Genomic DNA, 27,482 nt, shown 5'->3' on the forward strand with positions numbered 1-27,482 from the left:
CCACCCAGGCATGGTGATAGGCACCTGCTGTGAAACCCTGTCTCTACTTAAAAACAAACACACACACACACACACACACACACACACACACACACACACACAATTAGCCAGGCATGGTGATAGGCACCTGCTGTCTCAGCTACTTAGGAGGCTGGGGCAGGAGACTTGATTCAGCCTGGCTGGGGAGGGACGGCAGGGGTTGCAGTCAGCCAAGACCATACCACTATATTCCAGCCTGGGCGACAGAGCAAGACTGTCTCAAAACAGAAACAACAACAACAACAAAAAAATGACTCAATAAAGCTTTTCTAGGCCTACTGAAATTAGCCCAGGTACATCCTTTTCTACCATTTCTGCATGAACAGACTACTTGCAGAAATAGCTAAATGATCTGTCTCAACACTGACTCTGTACTTCAGTTGCTACAGAAAAGCTCCCCCAATTAGCTGTTTTCTAAAATTGATGTTGTCCAAATCAGGAGTCCCCAGTACTGGGCCACACCACACGGCAGGAGGTTAGCAGCAGCAAAGAGAGCACTACCATCTGAGTTCCACCTCCTGTCAGATCAGCACGGGCATCAGATTCTCATGGGAGTGCAAACCTTATTGTGAACTGCGCATGTTAAGAATCTAGGTTGCGTGTTCCTTGTGGGAATCTAATGCCTCCAAAACCACCATCTCTACACCCAACCCCCAATCCGTGGAAAAACTGTCTTCTACAAAACTAGTTGGTCCCTGGTGCCAAAAAAGGCTGAAAACTGCTGCTCTGAAGTTCAAGTATTTATAGATAAAATAATCAATGTCTTGGGACTAGCTTCAAAATAATTGCATTGGGGAGACTAACAGATAAAAGTAGACAGGCAATGACTTAGTAACTGTTAAAGCTGAGCAAGGGTACATAGGGACATGTTTTATTGGTCCCTATTCCATCATGTTTTTAAATAAAAGTAAATAACATGTAGTAGTGTTAATAATTATAAAACAACTTGTATTTTATTATAGAAGCCAAGCAGAACTGATTATCAAACATTTTCTTATCTAAAATTCATGACAAGATGAAAAATTTCAAAGCCTGTGTTTGTGTATGACTAAAAGAATAATTATATATCCAAAAATAAAAATGTATCTGCAAAATAGCCAATCGAATATCTTGTACTAAAACCCAAATCCATTTTGAATTATCCAAAATAAAAGTTGCTAATATATACTTACTGGAATCAGGCATAATGCGAAGGTCGCCTTCTTTGTAATCATCTAAGAGCTGGTACATGTACAAGACAGGGTCTTTCTCATAGGTAATGTAAAACCATGTGTTCATAACAGGTGCACGTGCTAAGACCATTCCCCTCCATTCGTCTTTAGAACCATCCTCTGTCTCAAACATATGTTCCACTGCTTTGCCAATCATTGTGTCTGCCAAGTGTGCATCGCTGATTCGAGATGTTGCTGGGGATTTAAAAAATAAAAATAAAAGCTGACAAACTGTTTCACTGATTACCGCCTATGAAGACTGAATTTACTAAAGAAGCCTATCTGAAATTTTGTCCATGCAATGTATTAGCAAGCATCAGAATCTGGGAAGGCTTTAAGAAGTACAAAAACCCAACACAAACTACTGGGCCCCAGCTCAGAGTTGAATTCAACAGGAATAGAAGTATTTTGTCCCAGGTCAGTTAATTGAAAAAAATATGATTAAAAAAAAAATCTTCTGGACTCGTCTGGTCTTGGTTCTGTACCCACATCAAAAGTGTTAATTGTCCTTCAAGGTGTAAAATATATTTTTTATTGTTTACTTAAATTTGGAGATAACTTCAGACTTACATAAGAATTACATAAATAGTAGAGTTCCTGTATATAGTTCACCTTGCTTTTCCTGTATTAGCGTCTCACATGACCACATAACATTTATTTAAAACTTGGAAATGAACCTATTGAAGGCACAGATTTTTTATTTTATTTTAAAGAAACTGGTGTTTGTTTTCCTTTAGTCTTGTTTCCATTTTTTATTAAGGTATAGGTTTTTACTCTTGCTCCTATTAATCTTATTCTCCACTGAAACCAAAGTAATCACTGTGTCACTGATACCAGATTGTGTGATTTACAATGTTCCCACACCTTATCTTCATAATTTGAAAAACAACCAAACTGCTCACTATGGCCCCCAAGCCCTAAGCCATCACACCTCTGCCCTCAACTTTTGCCATCTGCCTCCTCACTGCCCATGCCTCCTCTACTCTGCTCTTCTTCCTCTCCCATTAGGACACACTCTCCTCTGCCTGTTAAAGCTCTTCCTCACACCTTTAGAAGGCCAGTTCCTCTTGGGGTTCTCCTGACCAACAAGGTGAAGGTAGCCCCACCAATCCCAGTCACGTTACTCAGTTTTACTTTCAATAACATTCACCATGATCTAAAGTTATCCCACTTTATGTATCTGTGGTACTTGTTTGTTGCTTGTATATCCCCATGAAAACAAAGACCTTCCCTTTCTTCTTTTATACCTAGATCATAGCAGGTCAGTATTTGTTGTATAATTTAATCAGATGCCCGGTGTAATTGGGGCTCAGGTAACTGTAATAATAGATTAACAGTCCTGGCCCTTAATACTTTCAAAAGTGGGTGAAAATTATCATCTTCGTCTTTTTAATACTGAAAAAATTATAAAGGATCCTGTTGGTTTTAAGGTTTCTCCAGTCGACCATTTTAGATAGTTGTCTTTACCTAAAATTAAAACAACTGTCTTTTAAAAATAAAAAAAAAATAAAAAATAAAAAAATAAAAAAAAACGATTTGAGACAGGCGCGGTGGCTCACACCTGTAATCCTAGCACTTTGGGAGGCCAAGGTGGGCCAATCACTTGAGCCCAAAAGTTTGAGACCAGCCTGGGCAACATGACAAAACCCCATCTCTACTAAAAATACAAAGAATTAGCCAGGTGTGGTGGTGCAGGCCTGTAGTCCCAGCTACTCAAGAAGCCAAGGTCGTAAATGACCTAAACCCAGAAGCCGAGGCTGCAGTGAGCCAAAATGGCAGCACTGCACTCTAGCCTGGGCTACAGGAGTGAGACCCTGTCTTAACAACAACAAAAAACAATTAGCACTCCTATTTTCCTCAGACTTCTATTTCTGTTAAATCAAAAGAAACAAGTTAGATTTTCTTCACAAATGTATTGCTATTAATTTTATCAGCATACCCTAAACATATATGGTTGGTTTTCTTTAAGTGTGCAGTAATAATAAAAAATTACAAATTCCTCCCTGTGCATGACACTAAAAAAGAACCCCACAAGTTTCTTAAAGCCAGTAGCTCTCAGACTACTAGATCTCAGAACTGTATTTGCATTCTTAAAAACTACTGGCTGGGCACAGTAGCTCACACCTATAATCCTAGCACTTGGAGGCCCAGGCAGGAGGATTGCTTGAGGCCAGGAGTTTGAGACCAGCCTGGGCAACATAATGAGATCTCATCTCTACTAAAATTAAATATTAGCAGGGTATCATGGTGTGCGCCTGTAGCCCCAGCTACTCAGGAGACTGAGGCAGGAGGATTACTTGAGCCCAAGGTGTTGAGACAGCAGTGAGCCATGATCACATCACTATATTCCCGCCTGGGTGACAAAGCGAGACCCTGTCTCTAAAAACATAATTTAAAAATAAATAGAAATTACTAAAGACCTAAAAAAGCATTTGTTTACACAGACAATTCCTACCAATATTTACTATTTCAAAAAAAAAAAAATATCTAGAAACATTTTAAAATACCTGTATAACAATGTAATTTAGATTAAAAGTAACTACTTCCTATCAAAATATAGTAAGAAGAGTGGCATAATTTTACATTTTTGCAAATCTAATTGTCTAGGTTTCAAAAAGAACAACTAGATTCTCATATCTGTTTTGGTGCTCAATCTGTTATGATCTGTTCTTTTGGTTGATGCATGAAATCCAGCCTTACAAAGTTATGATACTGAAATAGAAGAGTATTTTGTCTTTCAGTAATTCTAGATATTCTTATATGAAACTACAAAATTTAACAGTTAACTCTTTAAAGATGTTACGATGTAGAATCTGAAACCATTAATAAATCTGTCATACTCTTACATTAAAACTCATGCCTCCAGAACACATAAAGAACTCTCACAACTCAAAACCAAAAATCAAATAACCTCATTAAAAAATGGTCAAAAGACTTAAATAGGTATTTCCCCAAAGATGATATACGAGTGGCCAAGAAGCACATGAAAAGATGTTCAACATCACTAATCATCAGAGAAATGCAAATCAAAACAAAATGAGGTATCATCTCACACCCATGAGGATGACCTCTATGACAAAAACAGTAAATAACAACTGCTGACTAAGGGATGAACGGGAACCCTCGTGTACTGTTGGCGGGACTGGAAAAGGGTACAACTGCTGTGGAAAGCAGTATGGTGGTTCTACCTAAGAAATCAGAATTAGGATATTAAAAATAAAATTTTAAAAAAATAAATAAGAAAAAACAAAAACAAACAAATAAATAAAATTATAATTATCATATAATCCAGCAATCCCACTCCTGTGCCTATAACCAAAACAACCGAAAGCAGGATCTCAAAGAAACATCTGCATACCCATGTTTATAGCAGCACTATTCACAATTTTACATTCTACCAAGAGGTAGAAGCAATCCAAATGTCCCTTAACGGGTAAACAGATAAACTGTGGTATACAGATACAATGGAATGTTCTCTTCAGCCTTAAAAGGGAAAGAAATCCGGTCACACGCTACAACTTGGATGAACTTTGAGGACACTATGCTAAGTACGTTATTCACAAAACAAATATGTATGATTCCACTTCTATATCCAGAGTAGTCAAATTCATAGAGACAGAGTGTAGAATGGTGATTGCCAGGGGCTGGGAATGGGAAAAAAGGCACATTGTTTTGTTTAATAGGTAGATTTTCAGATTTGCAAGATGAAAAAGTTCTGGAGATCTGTTTCAACAATGTGAATGTACTTAACACTACTGAACTGTACACTTAAAAATGGTTAGGATAGTAAATTTTATGCTATACTTTTTTTTTTTTTTTGGCAATTGAAAAGTAGTTAGTCTTGCACTTTTTACAGCTCTACCACCAGTGCATGATCTGGTACCATGCATTGCTCATACAAAATTTTGTGTTCACTAAGTTATGCAAATCTTCCAAATACATAGTGGGAAACTCCACTGTGTAACTGAGGAAAAAGAGAGAGTGAAAAGCGCAAATTACAACTTATCAATATGAAAATATTTCTGACCTTGCAAATCTCCTGAATGGGCTTCAGAGAGCCCTAGGGTCCCCGGACTTTGCTTTGGGAACCACTGCTCTGTGACATCACATGCATTTTGGCTGACTGACTTTTTTCTCCAACTTTAGCTTAAGAAAAACATAATTTTAATTATACTCTAATGTACTGCCTGAAGCAAATTTATTCCTATGTAAAACATACGTGAAAGCAAATAATTTTTTAGGCTGAAGTAGGTTGATGCAAAAGTAACTGCCGTTTTGGCCATTACTTTCAATGGCAAAAACTGCAATTACTTTTGCACCAACCATAATACAGTGAATACTAAAATTAACAGCAACTATTAGCTGAATTAGGCGTATATATTGCTGATTTACATAGAAGCTCTTGGATTTCTTTTTAAATTGCTTTATTGTTTACAAAATCAATATTGTTGGAAACTGAAATAATCCCAAACTACAAACAACATGGAACCCTTAATACCATCACCAGAGATACTTGCACAGTTTCTATCCTTCAATGACAAAAAGACTAACAACCACAGGTCATGAAGCAATATGCAGGAACCTTCAAGTGAGCTACTTCTCATGTCTCAGAAGGGGCAGAGGCTAAAATTCTGCTGTTAAAATTCTTAATGTGTTAAAGTTTCTTATGTGAGAAATAGATTAATATCGTGATCAAGAAGAAATGTAGGATGTGCATCAAGAGAAGAGCAGGTGTTCAGTCACACTTAAGAACAGATAAGAATGTTGAAAATACCAGATTTAATATCATCTTTAGGAGTAATAATAAAGATTTATATTTAAAGAAAGATTTCTTTGAAAACTGAACCATATTTATGCAGATAAGCAAAGATTTCACATTTGATATCCAAACAGAAAATTAACAAAATAACTTGCTACTATGGCAGAATTAACTTGCTAGGGAAACTGTTATATCCCAGGAATACAGTGGCACGGTGTGAAGAAAAACAAAGTGAGGGGACTCAATTAATTTCTTCCCGTGAAATCTGATCCCAAAATTCCTACCTCCAAAGTCTAGATCTGCTGAAGCTTTATTATTTAATGGTATAGACTGTTAAAGACAATTCTCAAAGTACAAACCAATATTTTAAACAAGAGCAGCATCACTGTAATAAGAAAATATTTCAAAGTAAATACTGCAAAAACGTAATAATTTGGGTGTATCTCACCCTACTAAAAAATAAAATCAGTAATTATTATTTACCTTAGACCTTATGTCTTAAGGAACATTTGTAAGGCAAAACTGGCACTATATGACATTTTAAAAGAGCCATTCATTTCCACAAATACTGTTCAAACAAGCTCTGTGTAAAATAAAGATCACGTTTTGGTAGCTTAAATTTTGGCTCAAAGTACAATTATCATTTACATTGTATACAATCAAAGACACACTTTCACATAAAGATTGTAAAATAAATGCACATTCTCTTAGCTTTTGTATCTGATAAGATCAACACACAGGAGATTTGAGCTACTGATAACCTTACCCATCAGAGTCCAGAAAACAGTGAGCAAAAATGTTAGAAATAACTGTATTATAAATTATTAAGTTGCAAACCTCTTGGGGGAGGGGGGAATATATATCTCTATATCCCCTACACAGTTCCTTGAACTGCTTTGGATCCATTTTTTGTGGTTTTCAGTGATTTAACATAATGTTTATAAGGAGGGGAGCTTGTGTTCCGATAAAAGTGCAAGTATTAATAATACAAAATAATAAAAAAGCATCCATTTCAATATCATTTTTAAAGCATATAATGCACAAATAGTAAAAAGAACTTACCAACTCTATCAGGGAGGACTTCAAGCGCAGAAACTCTTTCATCTTTATTAAGTTCTAGTCCATAAACACAGTCAAATCCATCGTATTTTATAAGATACAAAGAAGGATTTACAGGCACCTGGTCCAGAACGGTTCCTTTCCACTGGGTAACAGGGCCATTCCCCTCTTTCCACCCATGCTGAATCCTGCAGCCTACGATGTTCCGCCGGGGCTGGGAAACAGGTTTGCTCGGCCCCACACTGCTCCGATGTTTTCTGCATTCACACATATACACACATAAGGTATTATCTCAAAAGTATGCATGCCTAGATCTAACATAACTGGCTAATATGCTCTCATTACAGATGGTCCCAAAATATGTACAAACTCATGTTTGCCACATTCCTGCTTCAGATGACTCAAGGTGGTTATTTTCTACCCGTGTACCAGTGGTGGTGAGTGTGTGACATGGTATGTTAGTAACAGGAACTTGTTGTGCACCTCAACTGTATACAGAGAAGGGGAAAAAGAAAACTACTAGTCAATAGCAACTTAAGCCCTACTATTAATCGCCAGGTCCTCAGCTTTCTGAGTTTAATTCAATCAACTCAAAATTATCTAAGTTAAAGAAGCAGAAGGGCTGACCCATGAAATATATTTTACCAATAATCACACAGGTATATAGCTTTATACAATATGGCTCCATTTTGAGTTAAAAATAAATATATGACTATTCAATTTAAACCACTCCAGTGCCCAAGTATTTCTGCCCGTACAGGCTTAAATAAAAATAAACTAGACAATTTTCTCTTCAACTGAAGTCCACACTAGCTTAAATCAAATGCACTACAGAAATATTATTTGTCTATAAAACATATAATCTTAAAACTGAAGTTTATAAAAAACAATGTAATATTAAAAATTACTGAAACACACTATTTTTTTCCTGATTATTAGCAACTGAAAAATCTACATAGGATGTTTATAAATAATACACCTGGCTCTTGATATCAGGAAAAAATATTCACTTCACCTTGAAACCTTGGCTTCTTGGAGGCAAGCTGAAGGCCAAAACCAACACAATGGATGCTGATGTATGCCAAGAATGAGAACAGCTGAAAGGAATTCCCTTCCCACAGTTTTATGGATATAAAGCTCTCATTTCATAAACCATGAAAAAAAGTGATTAATGTCTGACATATAACACAAACAAGTTTTTTAAAGAAACAATTTATTGTAGGTTGTAATGTTTAAAACTAAAATTATCTATTTTCTAAATAGAAAGAATTTCCTCTAGACTGGTAACATAAATGTAGCTAAGTCAGAGGAGAACAGGCCATGAGAGACCATAAGGAGTATTCACAACAGAAGGGAGGCTTCTCCTTTGGTGTGAAAAACTAAGCAAGGGGATCGGAGCCTAACCAGGCAGACTGAGAAGGAGACTGACAAGGTTAAGTGCAAGACTGTGAGGCCAGAAAACCCAGGTCTGCCTACACCCCTCGGGACTGTGCAAACACCCAGGAAACCTTCCTTCCTGAAAGACAAAGCCCTTCTGAGTACACAATCCTCACTGAGCAGGACAGGACCACAGGGCAGGAAAGCAGGATTCAGGCACAAATGAGGGTGGCAGGTCTCAGAAAGTATGACAGAGGTGGCTACACAAGAGAGGTCTTAAGCTACGAAAGCCTTCCTGGAATCCTCTTATTCACATGAGTCTGGAGGCATCATGGTTGGACAACACACACAGTTATTTTTGAGGAGGAAAGAGACTAACAATGTGAAGGATGTTCTGACAGGCAGGAGCAGGCCTCAAAAACAGGCTCATGAAGTAGATGAAAACTACTAACACAGAGCAAATGGCAGAAGCCATGAAAGAGGAACTGCGATGATTAATTTTTTGTCAACTGAACTGTGCTACAAAGTGCCCAGATTAAACACTATTCATGGGTGTGTCTGTGCATTTGAATCAGCAGACTGAACAAGGAAGATGCCCTCACCAACGTGGGTGGCCATCATCCATTCTGTGGGCTTGAACAGAACAAAAGATGGAGGAGGGAGGAATTTGCCCCTTTTTCTTCCTGCTGGCCTGCTTGAACTGAGACATGGTGGGGTCACCCCATGTTGGCCACCTCTGTCAGGGTCACCACCTGGGGGAGGGAGGGGGGTGTGCAGGGGTCTGTCCTGCACACCCTGACTCAGGGACAGATGAATAAAGTACACTGACATACAGATATTATGCTTTGCCAGTTTGGCTTGAAGGTCCATGGCTGCTTACAGACTCCCTGGAGAGGGCTGTAAAAAGATAGAGCCACCGGCCCACCACCACTCAGTGAGACTCGCATTTATTTAGTAAAGTTTAATTGACAAAGGCTTGAGTCAACACCACTATACTGAAAGATTAAAGGACAGGTTCCAATGCCCAAAGCAAACACAATCAGTGGGTAATAACCCTGGTCAACCTCCCCCAAGACAGCCATTCAGCCCAAAGGTTAGTTTTAAGACCACATGAGTAAACAAGCTAGTTAGGTAAACTACTCACATTCCTTTGTCTTTGTGCCCTAATCTCTTTGGCTCCTGCAAAGAGACTCTGGCTGTCTTCAGCCAAGAACTATAGAAAAAGCCCTTAGGCCTTCCAAAAGGGTTTGAGACTACATGCTACAACTTTCTCTAATATATTCCCCTCAATATTCTTGCCACCATCCTGAGTAAATTCCTACAGGACATCAGTCTTCTCGTGCCCTTGGACTGAAACTGACACCACCAGCTCCCCTAGTTATAGGCCTGCAGACTGAATTCCACATCCAGCTTTCCTGGGGCTTGGCTTACAGATAGCACTCCATGGGACTTTTCAGCCTCCAAAACAGCATGAGCCAATTTCTCATAATAAATCTCCTTCATATTTTATCTATTTCCCAACAATTCTATTTCCCTGGAGAACCCTAACTAACCTAAGAACACATATCACAAATAGAAAAGATGAAAAATGAGATAGCTGGACAAGAAAAGATGTAAGAACTATCAGAGAAAATAAAGAATCAATAGCAATTTGAAATTTTTTTTTCAGAAACAAAGAATAAACTAGAACATGAGAAGAAATAGATACCACGAGAGCATGTAAGGGAAGGGGACAGATGGGGACAAAAGCAGAAAGAATTAAGAGATGGTAACAAATATTCCAACTTCTGTATAACAGAAGAACTAAAAACTAAAAGTTCACAGAAGAGAATACTAAAAACTGCAATTCAAGAAAACTTTCCTGAAACAAAACAATTGAACATACAAAGGCACCCCATGGGAAAACACAGAATGACTGGAGCTAAGGCATATCCAAGTCAAATAAATGAATTTTAATGAAAATAACACTCTTTGGGCATTTAGACAAAAGAACCAATCATGTGTAAGGGAAAGACTCAGAATTTGACAGCAACACTCAATGCCAGAAGGCAACAGAGTAATAAACTTAAGATTCTCAGGGAAAAGAAAACGTGAGCCAAAGATTTGTTCATCAGCCAAGACTGTACACTACCTTCAAGTATAAAGGCCACAGACAAAACTGTAATCACTATGTCAGAAGGCAGGGGATACTGTTATAAAATTACATGATGATGAGCTTCAGATAATCAAGGAACTCAAAGAGAAGGTTCAGCACAGCACTGGGAGAAAGCAATGAATAAATTTAACTGAATGATGGCAAGGAGAGACAACAGTGTGTAACCATTATCTGTTCTGATATTATAAATTTAACACAACTCAAAAACAGGAGGAAAGCATATGTCAAGTAGAATAAGTATACTGACTGTCTACAACACTTGCATCAAAAAATGGATTAAAATTAGGATTGGAGAGAGAAAGGAGATGACAAAGAGCTAAACTCAAAACTGTTCACTGTAAGGAACCAATATATATCACCTAAAAATAAACAAAAAATCTGTAACTTTACTACTCAGAGGTAGAAGAAAGGAGATTTTTTAGACATTTGTATAATCTCTTGGAATATACAATAATATCCAATTGGCCTCTTTAGAAAAACAGCTGATGAAGGAGGTAACACTTCCACTTTAGAACACAAGAATCCTTTTTGGCAATACTTTTTTCCTTAAACTGATAACCAGTTACATATCTTCTTTTGGTTTCTAAGCAAAAGACCCAGTGAGTTACTCCCTGTACAGGATCAGGCTTTCTTCATGTTTAGCGCAAAGGCTAAGGTTAGTTCCCAAGCCTCACTAAGGACAGAATTCAGTCTTGTGTTCCATTTTGTAATTTACACAGACATTCCATGATTACTACTAAAATTATAAGCAAATATATCATCTTCACCAGTATGGTGGTTAACTTTGTGTGTCAATTTGGTCACACCACAGTGCTCAGATATGTGGTCAAACACTAGTCTAGATGTTACTCTGAAAGCATTTTTTAGCGGGAATGAACCTTTGGATCACAGACTATGAGCACAGCAGGCTGCCCTCATAACGTAGGTGGGCCTCATTCAAGAAAAACACTGGCCACCACAGAGAAGGAAGGGATTCTGCCTCCAGACTGCCTATTCATGCTGCAGCTTCAACTCTTCCCTGGGTCTCTAGATGGCTGGCCTACCCTGCAGATTTTGAACTTGTCAGTCCCCATAACTGCATTAGCCAATTCTTTAATATAAATCTTTCTCCTTCCCTCTCAATGTGTTCCTCTCTCTCTAACAGCATGAAATTTTCTACCTTTGATTTTATTTATTTATTTATTTTTTGAGACGGGATCTTGCTCTGTCGCCAGGCTGGAGTACACTGGCATGAAATCAGCTCATTGCAACCTCCACCTCCCGGGTTCAAGTGATTCTCCTGGCTCAGCCTCCCAAGTAGCTGGGACTACAGGCGCGCGCCACCATGCCTGTCTAATTTTTGTATATTTAGTAGAGATAGCATTTCACCATGTTGGCCAGGATGGTCTTGATCTCGACCTTGTGATCCTCCAGCTTTGGCCTCCCAAAGTGCTGGGATTACAGGCGTGAGCCACTGTGCCCAGGCTGTACCCTTGATTTTCAACAAAACCAACATAAACTTGACCTATGACAGCAGAATTTTTACTTGTCGCTGCTCCCTCCTACACTTGTTAGCAGCATTCCTCTGTAAATGGGAATTATCTGCAGTTGCTCCTGATATGGTCTAGAATCGCATTTCGGAATAAACAGCTTTAATACCAGACACCTCCAAGGAGCAAAAAAAGGTCTCCTCCCTTTGGGCATCACACAAGGGGCTCGCATCTGGCCAGAAGTCCTCCTCAAACTGGACCCAGGGTCCTTTAATTCTGAGGCTGCATATTCCTCCCTTTTGAACTGATTGTATTTCCTCACCTTCATATTTTAAAAAGTTAGCTTTTGCTGTGGTAAGTCATACTGAGTCTCATATTTAACATTTTGTTCTGTTATATACTTGTCTTCTGTTTTCTTTTACTCACTTTCCTCTCTTCATCAGTACAGCTAGAATGATTGAAGTTTCTTTTCACTAAATAAAGCTTCTAGTGCAAATGATGCATCCTACTTCTATTCTTCCAGCAATTACCTTTAACTTTCCAAACATCATAACCTAAACTCTCATTTTTCTATTAAAATCTATGATTAATCAAAACCTATACTTTTTACCCCCTATCCAAAGCAACACCAACACCAAACAAAAATCCTTAAAAGAAAGACTTAAAATCTTACCTAATTCTACTGAATTGCTGAAATGTAGGCTTTTGTTCCAAATTGTTATTTTTCATTTTGCTTTTTTTTTTTTGAGACAGAGTTTTGCTCTGTCGCCAGGCACCAAGCTGGAGTGCAATGGCGCAATCTCGGCTCACTGCAACCTCCGCCTCCCGGGTTCAAGCATTTCTCCTGCCTCAGCCTCCCAAGTAGCTGGGACTACAGGCGTGTGCTACCATGCCCAGCTAATTTTTGTATTTTAGTAGAGACGGGGTTTCACCATGTTGGCCAGGATGGTCTCGATCTCTTGACCTCGTGATTCTCCCGCCTCGGCCTCCCAAAGAGCTAGGATTACAGGCATGAGCCACTGTGCCTGGCCCATTTTGCTACTATCTTAATAGTAACTTTTCAAAATGCTGCATTATTTAGAAACAAGAAAGGCTTTTTGCTCAATATTTTCACGTTTTCTTCTCACATATATTCTGTCCTCCTAGATACATCCTCCTAATTCTTTGAGATAAAGTTCAGAAATATGAACTTGCTAGACTCTTGTAAGCCTCAAAATGTCATTTTGCCCTCATCCCTGAATTGCCTATGTATACAAATCAGTTTCAAAATCTTTTTCCCCTCAGTACTTTGAGAGAAAAATTTTTTTTTCTTTTATCATCTAGAATTACAGACGATAGAAGCCAATCTGATTCTTGTTCTTTTGAGGGACAATTCTCTCTTCAAGGTGTTTTTTTTTATTTTTTTTGAGAGAGAGAGAGTCTCAGTCACCCAGGCTGGAGTATAGTGGCGCAATCTCAGCTCACTGCTACCTCCACCTCCCAGGTTCACGTGATTCTCGTGCCTCAGCTTCCCAAGTAGCTGGGATTACAGGTGTGCACCACCATACCCAGCTGATCTTTGCATTTTTAGTAGAGACAGGGTATTGCCATGTTGGTCAGGCTGGCTCAAACTCCTGTCCTCAAGTGATCTGCCCCAGCTCAGTCTCCTACAGTGCTGGGTCTTCAAGGTGTTTTAGAATTTTCTTTGTTCTTAGATTCTAAAATGTCAGGAAAACGTGTGACATGTGTTTTTAATTATCCCTCACAAGAACTTGGTCAATCTGAAGAGAGCAAAGGAAAATTATCACTCATATGTAGTCTGGATTATTCTTCTCCTTCACCCCCTTTTAGAATCTCATTAGACAAATGCTAGCACTTCTAGATCAATCCTCCATGATTCAACTGCCGTCTTATACTTTTCACCTTGAAGAAATCCTTAGTTCAATTGTTAGTGAATTAAATAAACTCTATTTTCAGCCTATTAAATAACTTGCATAATATTTTTAATGTCTAAAAACTGGTTGTTTCATTGTCATCATATCTTGAATGTTTTTCTTTTTAATGAACATGCTTTCTGATATCTGAAGACAAGTTTCATTTCTTTACTGATTCTTCCAGGAATTCACTACGATCAGGTCTTCTCTGTTTCCTACACATACATAGTGACTGCTGGCTTGCTCTTCTGTTTTGACTAGTGACTATCTTTTATGTGTTTAGTGCTCTAAGATGCCTCATGATTCTTGGTATCAGTATTTGTAGATGTAAGTCAAGATGAAGTGCCATCTGCAGATACAATGTATGTCTTCAGCTCAAGTCAGACTCTCTGGCCTCTGAGTAGTAAATGCAGGTTCTGATGACAGAAGCCATGACCCTGGTAGCTGCACAGAGGCTAAGAAGTGACAGTTATCTTTAAGGCAAGAAGAGGTAAGCTGAGCATCTTCTGTTCCAGTGACAATTCTGTACAATTAATTTTCTTACCCTTATTTTGGTGACTATACCCAAGCTATTCTATTGTCCAGCCCCTTACTATCTCTGATCCTGGCAGCATTCTAGATCTAGTTTGATTACTTACTTTTTGGCACCAGAGTTCCTCAGTGGAAACTTGATATAAATTTGTTCCTATCTGCTTGAGATCTAGAAATTTCTTAGTGTTCTGGTCTGCCAGCAGGATGATCTTTTCGTATTAACGATAACAAAAACTTAGAATTTTGATGATTTTAATGTAAACTGTGATGAAGTACTATTTTCTACCTCTGTATAAAATGAATAAAACCTTTCTAGTGATTAGTTTGGCAGTATCTGTCCAAAGCCTTAACCATTTGGAGTTTCCATTGTTCCAGTGAGTCCATATCTACAAATTTATCAGAAGAAAATAATAATGGATGTGCACAGATACTGCTAATAGGGGAAACTAAACATAAAATGTTTACCAACGGGCCCCAATAATTAAAAACTTCAGAGTATATATCTCCATGATAAAATAACTATATACATATTAAAATCATGAAAAAGAATTTAATTTTAAAGAAATGGGGTCTTGCTATGTTGCCCAAATTGTCCTCAAACTCCTCAGCACAAAGAATCCTGTTGCTTCAGCCTCCCAAGTAGCTGGAACTACGTACGGATGCCTGCCACCACGCCCAGCTAATGTTTTATTTTTTGTAGAGACAGGGTCTCACTGTGTTCTCCAGGCTGGTCTCAAACTCCTGGGCTCAAGCAATCCTCCCACTTTGGCCCCCCAAACTGCTGGGGTTACAGGTGTGAACCACTGCACCCAGTCTCAGAAAAATTTTAAAAACCCAGAAGTGTAGAAAATATGACCACATGAAAAATTTTTATACGCAATCCTTATTGGTATGTAGGAAAAAGTTTTTGACAATATACATTAAATTAACAGACAATCTCTGGGTGATGGCATTATAAGTAAGTTTTCTTCCTCTGTGTTTACCTGTTTCTAAAATTTTCTACAACTTAAGTATTTCAGTTTTACAGCCACATAAAACACAATTTTAAATTATTGCTATATTAATGCAATGTGTATACTAATTCACCAAGAAATTATATATAAAAACAGATATACATATTTTAAGAATAGCAATTCCTACATTAATTTCTATTGCCTTTTTGTGGTTCAAGAGCAATTCTTCTTTCAGAATGTAATTTTACTATTTCCAAAAGAAGAATTAAAGAATATCTGTTACAGATACTATTTCTGTCCAATTTACTTAATAACTAAATTTGACTGAAAAGGCAAAGGAAACAAAGGTAATTTTCCCCTGAAGGCAAAAAACCAAGTAATTAGAATAACATACTATACTTGTTAAAATTACTGGGCCTTGAATGCACAAGCTGCTCAGCAGCCAAAGTTCACAAGTATGAGTGTTTAAACAAACCTAGACTGTGTTCACTACTAAAAGTACTGAAATACGGAAGCTGTTGATAAATTCATTTCGGTTCTTCCAACTAGTATCTACTTTAAGACAGGTTTAGATACACTAAGAATATCTGATATTTGGCAAAATGTAGACTACTGAAGCTAGGTGAGGAATGCCAAGACTTATGATATACTACTCTATATTTTTGTGTATATTTAAAATTTCCCAAAGTAAAAGGTTATTTTTATATTGAACAAGTTCCAAGAAATTTTAATTTCTAATCACCTACTAGGAGTTCTTAAAAAAAAAAAAAATCAGGAAAAACTATTAATAATAAAAGTTAAAGCTTATTTACGAGTTGAAATAGTGTATATAAAAGCAAACTATTAGGAATTACTGGAAAGGGAATAAAATGAAAACAAACCCCCTTTGATTATATCTGGATCATTCAGAATATCCCCAATAGATAGGAGTGATTAGCAACTCCAATGTGATTTAAAATGAAGGTTTTTTTTTTTAATATAGTGATTTTGATTTAAAAATTCTCTGAATATATGTATTTCTAAAAGCCCTTCAATCTCTTATATTTTCTCAGGAAAGAGTCTAAAATATTCTTAGCTCTCATTTACCAGTTAGTAACATCCCCTCAAAGGGCAATACTGTAAAGCAAATACCAAGATACTTCATTCAACCTAGGACATCTTGAAATGCAGCCAGAATTAAACATCTATAACCTCTTTTCTTGTTCCATAACTCCAGAAGCTATTTGTTGAAACAAATAATTCACGGACAAAATAAAGTGATCGAAAGGTATTTAGCATCATTAGAGATAAACTGATATCTGTGTAATGGCTAAAAAGAACTTTTTTGTAGTTTGAATTTGAGTAAATAGTAAACAATTACACAGCACTGCACCCACCTTTCATTGCTATAGTTTTGTATGCTAATTTCCAACCACAATTTAACTTCGTTCTCCAATGTGCTTACGATATCATTCCAACAATGATTTAGGCCAGTGCTTCTCAAACTTCAGCATGCATCTGAACCACCTGGGGAGCCTCTAATGAGATTCCCCAGACCAGCCCCCAAAGCCTCTTGGATTCAGCAGCCTGAAGAGAGGAACCAAAGAATTTCTAGAAGTTCCCAACTGCTGAACTGATGCTGCAGCCAATCCACGAACCACACCTTGGGTAGCACTGATTTAGAACGAACACTATGTCTTCATTTTCCCAACAAAGAAAACTGAGATTGTAGGAAACTGAGATTATGTACTCTGCTCAACACTTCAAAGAAGTTCTGAAAGTACTATTACTCTGTGCTGACATCTTGTGTTGAAAAGCCTTTTTAGGAATGCAAAAGGCTTACTGGGGGATGGGGGGTGGGGGAAGGAAAAAAAAGAAACTAAATGAAAAGGAAAGGAAAGAAAAAAGAAAGACTTTTCATCTTTTTACCTAGACTTAGACTCCCTTAACGGCTTGAATTAACTCCTATTCCTAACCAGTATTTAAATATCTAATCTTGGTAGTCAGTACGTACAGACATAATATATGTTAAATTTTCAACAATCACAATTCTACCTCATACCTGTAAATGCCTGTCATATGCTGTATGCTAGGTTGTAAGGACTAATTACTGATACTCTTGGTCTACTTGGTATTGTTATAAAGCAATTCTCTTACTCTGGGCTACAGATTTTAGAAGAAAGGACTGGCTAAATCAAAATAATTGTCTTTTTGCAAGACGCAAATCAGAGAGGGAAAAAACCTGCTTTGCTGGTAACTGTTAGTCAATAAAAGTTCTATACCAAGTTCTGTCATTTATCAGATTAAACTGTCAACAATAAAAACAAGATAGACCCCAAAAAAGTCATTTCTCCATCTACATTAGTGTGGCTCCTTTCATTACTCTGTCTACACACTGTACACTCTGGGAATACCAGAGATGTCCACGGCAAACATTCAAACAGCTTCAGGGCCTCCAAGTGCTACTCTCATGACTGGCATGAATGACTTACTGCAAGGTGATTAAAAAGCATTCAATGTTCTGAACAACTTATGACTGTCAACACCATGGTGCACCAAGAATTATCCAGTCTTCATGTCGACAACTGAAATAACCAATTTCTGAGACGAGAAAACAAAACGTGAAGTTCAATAACTGTGGCGTGGTAGTTAATAACACGGGCTCTAAAATCAGACCATCCTATTTGAGTCCTAGCTCAATCACCTACTTACTAGCTACATGACCTTGAACAAGTTACTTGATCCCCCCATGCTTCAGTTTCCTCACCTGTAATTAAGGTTCAGAGTTCCTATGTGACAGGGCCATCATGAAAACTGCAGAAGAACACTCCAGGGACGAGGAGTAAAAAGACATTCTTTGTCAGTGACTAGTATTCCTATCTTATAAAAGGAAAAAAAATCCCTGGAAATCCTTCTATTTACTGTTTAGTAGATTCTAGTCCACTTTCTAAATCTAAGTTAGTGAAAAATATACCAAAGCCCAATCACCTGTTTCAACAATAGCATGGAATGGAAATCTATTCCCTATTCAAATTGCAGGAGCAGGGAAGGGAATTTACATTTTAAAACTGAAACAAAGAACCACTAGGAAGAAATTTGTCTTAGACATCCCTCCAATTATATTCTCCCTCCAAGATGTACTTTTAGACCAGGCATGGTGGCTCAGCCAATAATCCCAGCACTTTGTGAGGCCTAGGCAGGTGGATCACTTGAGGTCAGGAGTTAGAGATCAGCCTGGCCAACACGGTGAAACCCTGTCTATACTAAAAATACAAAAATTAGCTGGGTGTGCTGGGGCATGCCTGTAGTCTCAGCTACTTGGGAAGCTGAGGCAGGAGAATCAGCTGAACCCAGGAGGTGGAGACTGCAGTGAACCGAGACTGCACCACTGCACTCCAGCCTGAGCAACAGAGCAAGACTCCGGTCTCAAAAAAAAAAAAAAAAAAAAAGGCGGGGGACGTTTAATGCAAATGTTTGTCCCAAATCATGGCCAGCCCAGAAAGGCGTATCCACCAGTCTGACCCAAACACTTCGAGGTGCTCAGCCTATAGGAAAAAAACAAGCTCCCTTCTATTTTCTTACAAAACAAAAACTATAGAATGTTTCCTGTGTAGTCTCAGCACTTCACACCAGACTCTTTGAACCTTCTTCCCAACACCTTCAGGGACAGGCGCTATTGCTCACTCAGTGCAGTTCTGTGACTTTTCCCTCAAACAATCAGAGGTTCTTTCTCAGCACCTCCTGTACCGACTTGGGAAGAGACCGAAGGGGTGGCCATCGTCACAGAGCGCCAGTGTCAAGCCAGATGGCCCTTACTCCTTACAACTTCTGTGAGTCAGAAGCGGAGAAAGTGAAGGGGAGAAGGATACTATAGTTCTGCTTTTTTATATTTGGTTTCCATAAAAATTGCATTTTAGAAAGGAATCTATGCTAAAAAGTTTCAAACCTCATTGTTCTAGTTTAATACCTTGATTTCAGAAAGGAGTAAGCCAACCTCAGACACAGTAAGGAACTTCCAACAGGCCTAACAGCCGAAATCCATCAGGCTTCCTAACTCTAAGACCAGCACCTGGGAGAGCCTCTTCAAAGCTCCATAAAGCCATCCCTGCTCACTCCATGTGAAAGACATTAATAATCATCATTCGTGAATGTGGAAACTTGTGTTTCTGCCTTTCCTTCTATCCATCTTCAGATTTGCATTGAGAACAGGAAAATGGGACTGACAACTTTTCCTTTCAATTTCTCCCTTTTGCTGGACAGCAATGTGCTCAAGCCTTCCAGTCTTCAAGACAAGTATGCATGCCTGTGAAGGCACTAAATCAAGGTCCCCAAATGTGGAACACAGAGGATGAGAGATTCTTTCAGTTACTATACATATAAACTTTAGATAGGTGCTTGTTTCTTATGCTTTAGGGAATCAAACCTATGAATTAATGAATAGTGTTGCTTATTAGGATGAGGCACACGGAATCTTCTTGCACAAAACCCAATTAATAACCCAAAAGCCCCATTAATATCTGAAATCCAAAGTAAATGAACTTTTAATCACCGATGATTAGAAAATACGGAAAAATGATTAGGACGCATATTAACATTCTAAAAGCCTTTAACTTAATTTGCAAAATCTATTTTGAATGAACTGTTCTGGTTCTTGCAAAGTTAAGGTTTAACTTGCCTTTGTCCCCACTGTACTTAAGTTTTTCATTACCTAATATTTACAGCTTATAATTGTTTTTATTGTTATGTTCTATTTGTGGCAAGACATGGCTTACTATTTATGGTAATGCCATGATAATGAACGGAAACATATCACTGGATATGGCAAAACCATGAAGGTGATGAGCACATGGATAAAATCTGAGACACTATTAAACCTCAGAGAAACAAGAACATATGTAGCTTACTTTCACATTTTTACTTTACAGGCAGTTTCTGAAGCTAAATATTACAAATATTTACATTATGTATCACGTAAACGCTTTGGAGATTTTTGTTTGGTCCAGTCACTAACAATTACTGTAGGGCATGCCTATTCATCAGCCCTTCCATGACAGCCAAGAAGCCTCTCATCTGCTTCAGCTATTACAGTGTGGTGGCTAAGGAGCATACACTTTCAATATAAATATTTTGGGGGAAAATGTTTTAAAGAGTGCCTCACATGGTGCTAGGGTCAAGGAGTGACTTCTCCTTATTTAATAATCTATGATTAAGAAGAGTCTTACAATCAGAACAGACTGTTCGAGTGACATTTCCAGTTTGTAAGTGGCAAAGTTATCAGTAGAGGGTAGTTGTAAAATCCATTGTATCTAATAAAGTAAAAGTGGATATTATAATTGAAGATATTAATAGAATCTTAATTTTCTTTTTTGGATGTAACTATGTCACAAACAAAAAAAAATTTTTAGGGAAAAAAGTTCTGTAAGCTGGTACCTACAGAATTCAGGATTGAGAGCACACTTGTCAGTTTAAATACATGGTTATTGCATTGTCTTTTAACATGGATATGCTTTCCTTAAATTCATAAGCTTTTCCTTCATTTAAAAATGTTATAAAGCAGTAAGCGTGTGACAGCATCCTAGGCACGCCCTCCCAGCATAAGACACAGTCTCTGCCCAAAAGGAGCTCCTTGTCAAACAGTGGACCAAGACCAGGAGAGGAAGCCTGCACACCAGGCCCACACAGTCATTCCAAGGAGAGAAGAGGGAGAGGTTCACCACGCACCTGCCACACGTGCCAGAACAGTTTTCCTTCCATTGGCCCAGTTCCCATTCAACTGTAGAAAAATCATGTCCCAAAGGCTTTTAATGGTTACAGGTAGACCTGGCACACTTCAGCCAGATCAAGGAAAAGGGAAGGGACAGAGAAGATGACTAGGTACTATTCCTCATCACACAGTACATCTCCTGTGAGCTAGGAGGCCATCAATCACAAGGGAGGGGGCCTTACCTAGGTGATCTTATATGCTGTGTACAAAAGGTCACAAAACACTATCTAGAATCAGTTTTCAGAACTGCTTACTTGTGGGACGTCCTCTTCTTCATCATGTTGGCAGATACTCCAGCATGGCCTGTAAGAGAGACGGGTATACAGTCAATGAAAACCAGATATAAAAATACCTCATAGCTCAGGAAAAACTTCTGCAAAACTGCTATACAGAACATGAAAAGAAAATACACCATTACTAGCAAACATGTAAGAAAGCTATTTGTTTACTGAACTTCTAAAAGGAGATACACAGAAGAGACTCTTGAAAGACAATAATAGAGGCAACAGTTCTCTACCCACTCAAATTAGCCATGAAAGCACAAAACCAAAACTGCATGGATAAGAGCTACAAGAAAAACTAAGTGTCAGCCTGGCGTGGAGGCTCATGCCTGTAATCCCAGCACTCTGGGAGGCCAAGGCAGGAAGACTGGTTGAAGCCAGGAGTTTTAGACCAGCCTGGGTAACACAGGAAGACCCTGTCACTACAAAAAAATAATGAACCAGGTGCAGTGGTTGCCTGTGGTCCCAGCCACTCAGGAGGCTGAGGTGGGAGGAGCGCTTGAGCCCAGGAGCTTTAGGCTGCTGTAAGCTATGTTTGTGCCACTGCAGTCCAGCCTGGGTGACAGAGAAAGACTTTGTCTCAAAACACAGAAGCAAACAAACAAAAAACCTAACTGGGCACAGTGGGTCACGCCCATAATCCAAACACTTTGAAAGGAGGCCAAGTATGGTAGATCACTTGAGGTCAGGAGTTTGAGATCAGCCTAGCCAAGATGGAGAAACCCTGTCTCTCCTAAAAATACAAAAATCAGTCAGGCATGGTGGAGTATGCCTGTAATCTCAGCTACTTGGGAGGGTAAGGTGGGAGGATCACTTGAACCCAGAAGGCAGAGGTTACAGTGAGCCAACATCGCACCACTGCACTCCAGCCTGGGCAACAGAGTAAGACCCTGTCTCAAAAAATAAAATAAAATTTAAAAAGACCAAAAGACCAAAACAAGATTAAGTGACAATCCTAGCTACGAAGTCCTAAATGGTACAGAGCTGTCTTACTGTCATAAACAACTGAAAAACAAGATGAAATATACGAAACACCTGGTTTTAAACGCTAGACAACAGGCAGCACAGTGTGTGGGACATGGGAGCAGACAACACAGGAACCGTGCACAGGCCCGGACCTCATTCCTGGAAGCAACTTTTGGGCAATGGTACATGAAGGGGGAACCAAGAACACCATCTTTTTACCATGTTGTAAGTCAGTGGGTTGGCTGGAATTTGTGGAACTGCGTGTGGGCAAGAAGGGATCGACTCGGAAGGAAAACTCGAAAGCCTGCATTTGGGGGAGGATGTCTTAAGTCTCTGACGACACACAGATCTGCACATAATTCTGAGAAGTCACAAAGGGGTATAGTTGTTCAGATCCCATCGCCACCTCTTAACACTTGGGGAAATCAATAAAGATGGCAAAAGATGGCCCTAACATGGAAATGTGAGGAAGCCTAGAACAAAAGCTCAGCACCTCCTTGCCAAAATAGACTCCAACACTCTGTAAAAGGGCATCAACAAAGTCCCACCACTCAACAACACGAGATTTCAAACGTTTAATACCAACAAAAATTATTAGACATGAAAAAGGTAGCAGACTGTAACCCCATAATCAAACAGCCTGACTGAAATAAAGTATTTAGCACACAAGGACATTAAGAGAACATCAATACATACATTCAAAGATTTAAAGGAAAATACAAAAACTTAACATACAAAAATGGAAAATATAAAGGAAACAAATAAATTAGTGAAAAATACATGATCTGAAATTAAAAGTTCACGGAATGTGAGATAAAAAGATCAGTGACTTTGTCACACAGCAATACAAACTACCCAAAATAGCACAGAAAGAAAAATCTGGAATAAAACAATGAACATAACCTCGGTGACCTTTACAGCAGTATCAACTAGCCTAACACACAGGAAAGTGGAATCAAAGGCAAAGAGTAGAGAGAGAAGTGAGGGGAAAATATAATGACAGAAAGTTGTCTAGATGTGATAAAAAGCATATAACAGAGCTAATAAGCTCAACAAAGCCAAAGAAAGACCAAAAACAAAGAAAACCACACCAAGGCACTACTTTCATCAAATTTCTAAAAACTATTGATACAAATAAATTTTTTAAAATACCTAAAGAAGATACATTAAAAATTGGGGGAAAAAAAAAAACTGGCTCCAAAATTGATGTCAGAAACCATATAAGCCTGAAGACAGTGGAATAAATCTTTAAGGTGCTAAAAAAAATAATAATAAGGCCAGGCGCAGTGGCTCACACCTGTAATCCCAGCACTTTGGGAGGCAGAGGCAGGCGGATCACAAGGTCAGGAGATAGAGACTATCCTGGCCAACATGGTGAAACCCCATCTCTACTAAAAATACAAAAATTAGCTGGGCATGGGGAAGCATGCCTGCAATCCCAGCTACTCAGGAAGCTGAGGCAATAAAATTGCTTGAACCGGGACCCGGGAGGTGGAGGTTGCAGTGAGCCAAGATCACAGCACTGTACTCCAGCCTAGGCTACAGAGTGAGACTCCGTCTCCAAAAAAATTTAAAAAATAAAAATAAAAGCAAACTGGGCTGGGCGCAGTAGTTCACGCCTGTAATCCCAGCACTTCGGAAGGCCGAGGTGGGCAGATCACCTGAGGTCAGGAGTTTGTGACCAGCCTGGCTAACATGGTAAAACCCCGCTTCTACTAAAAATACAAAAAAATTAGCAAGGCGTGGTGGTGCACCTGTAATCCCAGTTTCTCAGGAGGCTAAGGCAGGATAACTAGAACTGCTTGAATCTGGGAGGCAGAGGCTGCAGTGACCCAAGATGTGTGCTGTTGCACTCCAGCTTGGGCAACAAGAGCAAAACCCCATCTTAAAAAAAAAAAAAAAAGAAAAAAAAGGCAAACCAACTTACCCATGAACTTAAACCATCCAGCAAAAAATACGTTCCACCTGCCACACGTCTGATAATTAAACTAAATAGAAATAGTCTAACTGTCCCAATTAAGACTATTATCAGACAGATTAGCTTCAAGACAAACAATATTACCACAAATCAAAAGAACAATTCAAAATGCTAAAAGAATGAAAGGGTGAATTAATTAAAAAGCCATAATAATCTTAAATCCATATGAACTCAATTACAGAGAATGGAAATACATGAAGCAAAAACTGACAGAATTAAAGACAGAGACACATCCGTAATTATACTTAATTATACAACTCTCTCCTCTCACAATTGATGTAACAAGTGCATAGGAAAATCAAAAAGATACGTCATTAATATGGCAACAAAAAAAAAAAATAGAAAAATTTTAAAAAGAGAATCAAAAGGAAAACAGAAGACCTGAACACCCAACCTTACTTAGTTGACATTTAAAGAATACTAAACTATTAATGCCAAAATACAGTTTTCCGAGTTCACACGGAAACATTCACTCAGATACATCATATTTCCGAGTCATACAGGTCTCAGGTCGGACATGGTGGCTCACAAAACCTGTAATCCCAGCACTTTGGGAGGCTGAGGCGGGTGGATCACTTGAGATAGGGAGTTTGAGACCAGCCTGGCCAACATGGTGAAACCTCATCTCTACCAAAAATAAGGGGCAAAAATAAAAAAGCCAGGCATGATGGTGGCTGCCTGTAATTCCGGCTAAGGTAGGAGAATCACTTGAACCCGAGAGGCGAAGGCTGCAGTGAGCCAAGATCGCGCCACTGCAATCTTGCAGTCGCACTCCAGCCCAGAGTGAGACTCCACCTCAAAACAATAAAATAGTAATAATAATACAAGTCTCAATACATTTAAGGCAATCTGAAATCAAACAAAAGCTTATTGTTCTACTCTGGAGACAAAAACAGGGAGATGGGCCTGACTGCCAAGAACTGCTCAGCCCTCTTGACCCAGCATGTTCACGTGCACTGCGATGTGGACAGAAGCTCGGCAATGGCTAATGGGTGAAGAATTAAGTATGTGATGGCCCCAAATAATGAAGACAAGACACAGACTAGAAGCAGGAGCAAGTCTACCTGATGCATCCCTGGAGCATGTCTGGGCTTGGAGTAGACAAAGATGAAGGTGGTAAGAAATGGAAAAAAAGAAGTAAAAGTAAAAAGTCTTTCAGTATCTACTGGAATTGCACCAGGTGTCAAGAACCCTTTTCCACTCCTCAACACACACACAACCCCACACTGGATGTACTGAGTGCTGGGTTCTAGAAAAGGGTGCCTCAAATGCTAAACATTGCCCTACGTCCCCACAGAGTCAACCTTCCCATTTAGAAGAAATGGAACTTGCTATTTATCAGTCAAGAAAAGGTAAGCTATTCATAATCAAAGAATCTTTTAATCTTAAACAGGAATGGCCAATCAACAGCCACAGTCTGAGAAAAATGAAAGCAAGCAGCACCACTTTCCCTGAAATGATCTGAGAACTAAAATGATTATAAACTGGCATCTTCAAGGAAACTGGAGATATTGTAATAACAGAATGGGAACAAGAGGCTATGAAAGGGGAAAGGAGCTCCTGAAAATTAAAAAGTGAATAAAGATAACCTGGCACTTAAAAAGCTTGGAAGTTAACCAATTCGTCCTAACAAAGGGCTAAACAAACTAAAAAATCAGTAACTTTTAGACTGATCAGAGAATTGAGGTCACCAGACAAACAACTGCCCCCAAAACTGGAGAAACAGGCAGAGGTAGAGAATCGCTACTGATTAGATCAGAAACCTCCACAGGAACCAGAGCCATGGTAAGGAAACCTAAACTGCCAACTGACACTGCTGGAGAGTCAGCATGAACAGGTCTGACAAAAACTCCAGGGGTTGGGGGCTCTCTTACAAGGACCCCCACACTTTCCTTAAATTTTCCTCTACAAGCTAGAGAAGCTGGTCAAGCCATTCTGTCCCACAAGTGGCAAGGGTAGGGAGACTGGGAAGCACAACCAAAGGTCCCAACTGAGGTGTACAAGCTCATGAAAAGACTGGCACGTAATCATAGGACTACGGACTGCTTCCCCGCCCCACCACCTTACCAAAGACTTATTACTACAGCTCCTCTTACCCAGACATCATGTGTACCTTTCAACAAGAAATCACAGGCTTATTAAATAAAACGCAAAAAGCAATTCTAAGAGACAAAACAAGCATCAGAACCAGACGCAAATAGGCAGGAGGTTGGAATTACCAGACCAGGAATTTAAATGAACTATGATTAATATGCTAAAGTCTCTAACAAATAATGTAGACAACATGAAAGAATAGTTGGACAATATATACAGAGATGGAACTTCTAAGAATCAAAAAATACTATGGATAAACACTTTAACAGAAATGAAGAATGCCTTTCGCAGACTGGACAGAACTAAGCAAAATACCTCTGAGCTTGAGAACATCTTAATAGAAACTTCCAAAACTGAAAAGCAGAAAGAAACATCCCAAAATATTAAGAATATGAGACAAGTACAAAAGGCATAACTTACACATTATGGAAATTCAAGTAGGAAGAGAAAGAAAAGAATAGACGCAATGTGAAGCAAACACTGAGAATTTCCCAGAAATTAATAACAGACACCAGACCACAAATCCAGGAAGCTCAGAGGACACTAAGCCAAATAAATGCCTGAAAAACACTACACCTACGAATATCAAAATATTCAAACTGCAGAAAATCAAAGGTAAAGAAAAGAAATCTTGGCCAGGCGCGGTGGCTCACACCTGTAATCCCAATACTTTGGGTGGTCGAGGTGGGCGGATCACTTGAGGTCAACAGTTTGAGACTAGCCTGGCCAACAGGGTGAAACCCCATCTCTACTAAAATACAAAAATTAGCTGGGCATGGTGACATGTGCCTGTAATCCCAACTGCTCCAGAAGCTGAAGCAGGAGAACCGCTTGAACCCAGGAGGTGGTTGCAGCGAGCTGAAATCAGGCCACTGAACTCCAGCCTGGGTGACAGAGCAAGATACTGTCGGAAAGGGAAAGGGAAAAAGGGAAAGGGAAAAAGGGAAAGGGAAA

At 38.9% G+C, this 27,482-nt stretch overlaps 1 protein-coding gene across 1 annotated transcript in view; it reads right to left on the reverse strand.

Annotated features, from left to right (window-relative positions):
• The window catches only part of SPIN1 (spindlin 1), a 55,824-nt gene that overhangs the window by 8,585 nt on the left and 19,757 nt on the right, over window positions 1-27,482 (reverse strand). The window contains exons 2-4 of the mRNA XM_017528484.1: window positions 21,464-21,512; window positions 7,072-7,325; window positions 1,212-1,445 (exon numbers count right to left, since the gene is read on the reverse strand). Of these exons, the coding sequence (XP_017383973.1) occupies window positions 1,212-1,445; window positions 7,072-7,325; window positions 21,464-21,512 (537 nt within the window). The remainder of the gene's footprint in view (window positions 1-1,211; window positions 1,446-7,071; window positions 7,326-21,463; window positions 21,513-27,482) is intronic.

Source organism: Cebus imitator, unplaced genomic scaffold, assembly GCF_001604975.1.
Source record: "Cebus imitator isolate Cc_AM_T3 unplaced genomic scaffold, Cebus_imitator-1.0 Scaffold53, whole genome shotgun sequence".
Classification (NCBI taxonomy): Eukaryota; Metazoa; Chordata; class Mammalia; order Primates; family Cebidae; genus Cebus; species Cebus imitator.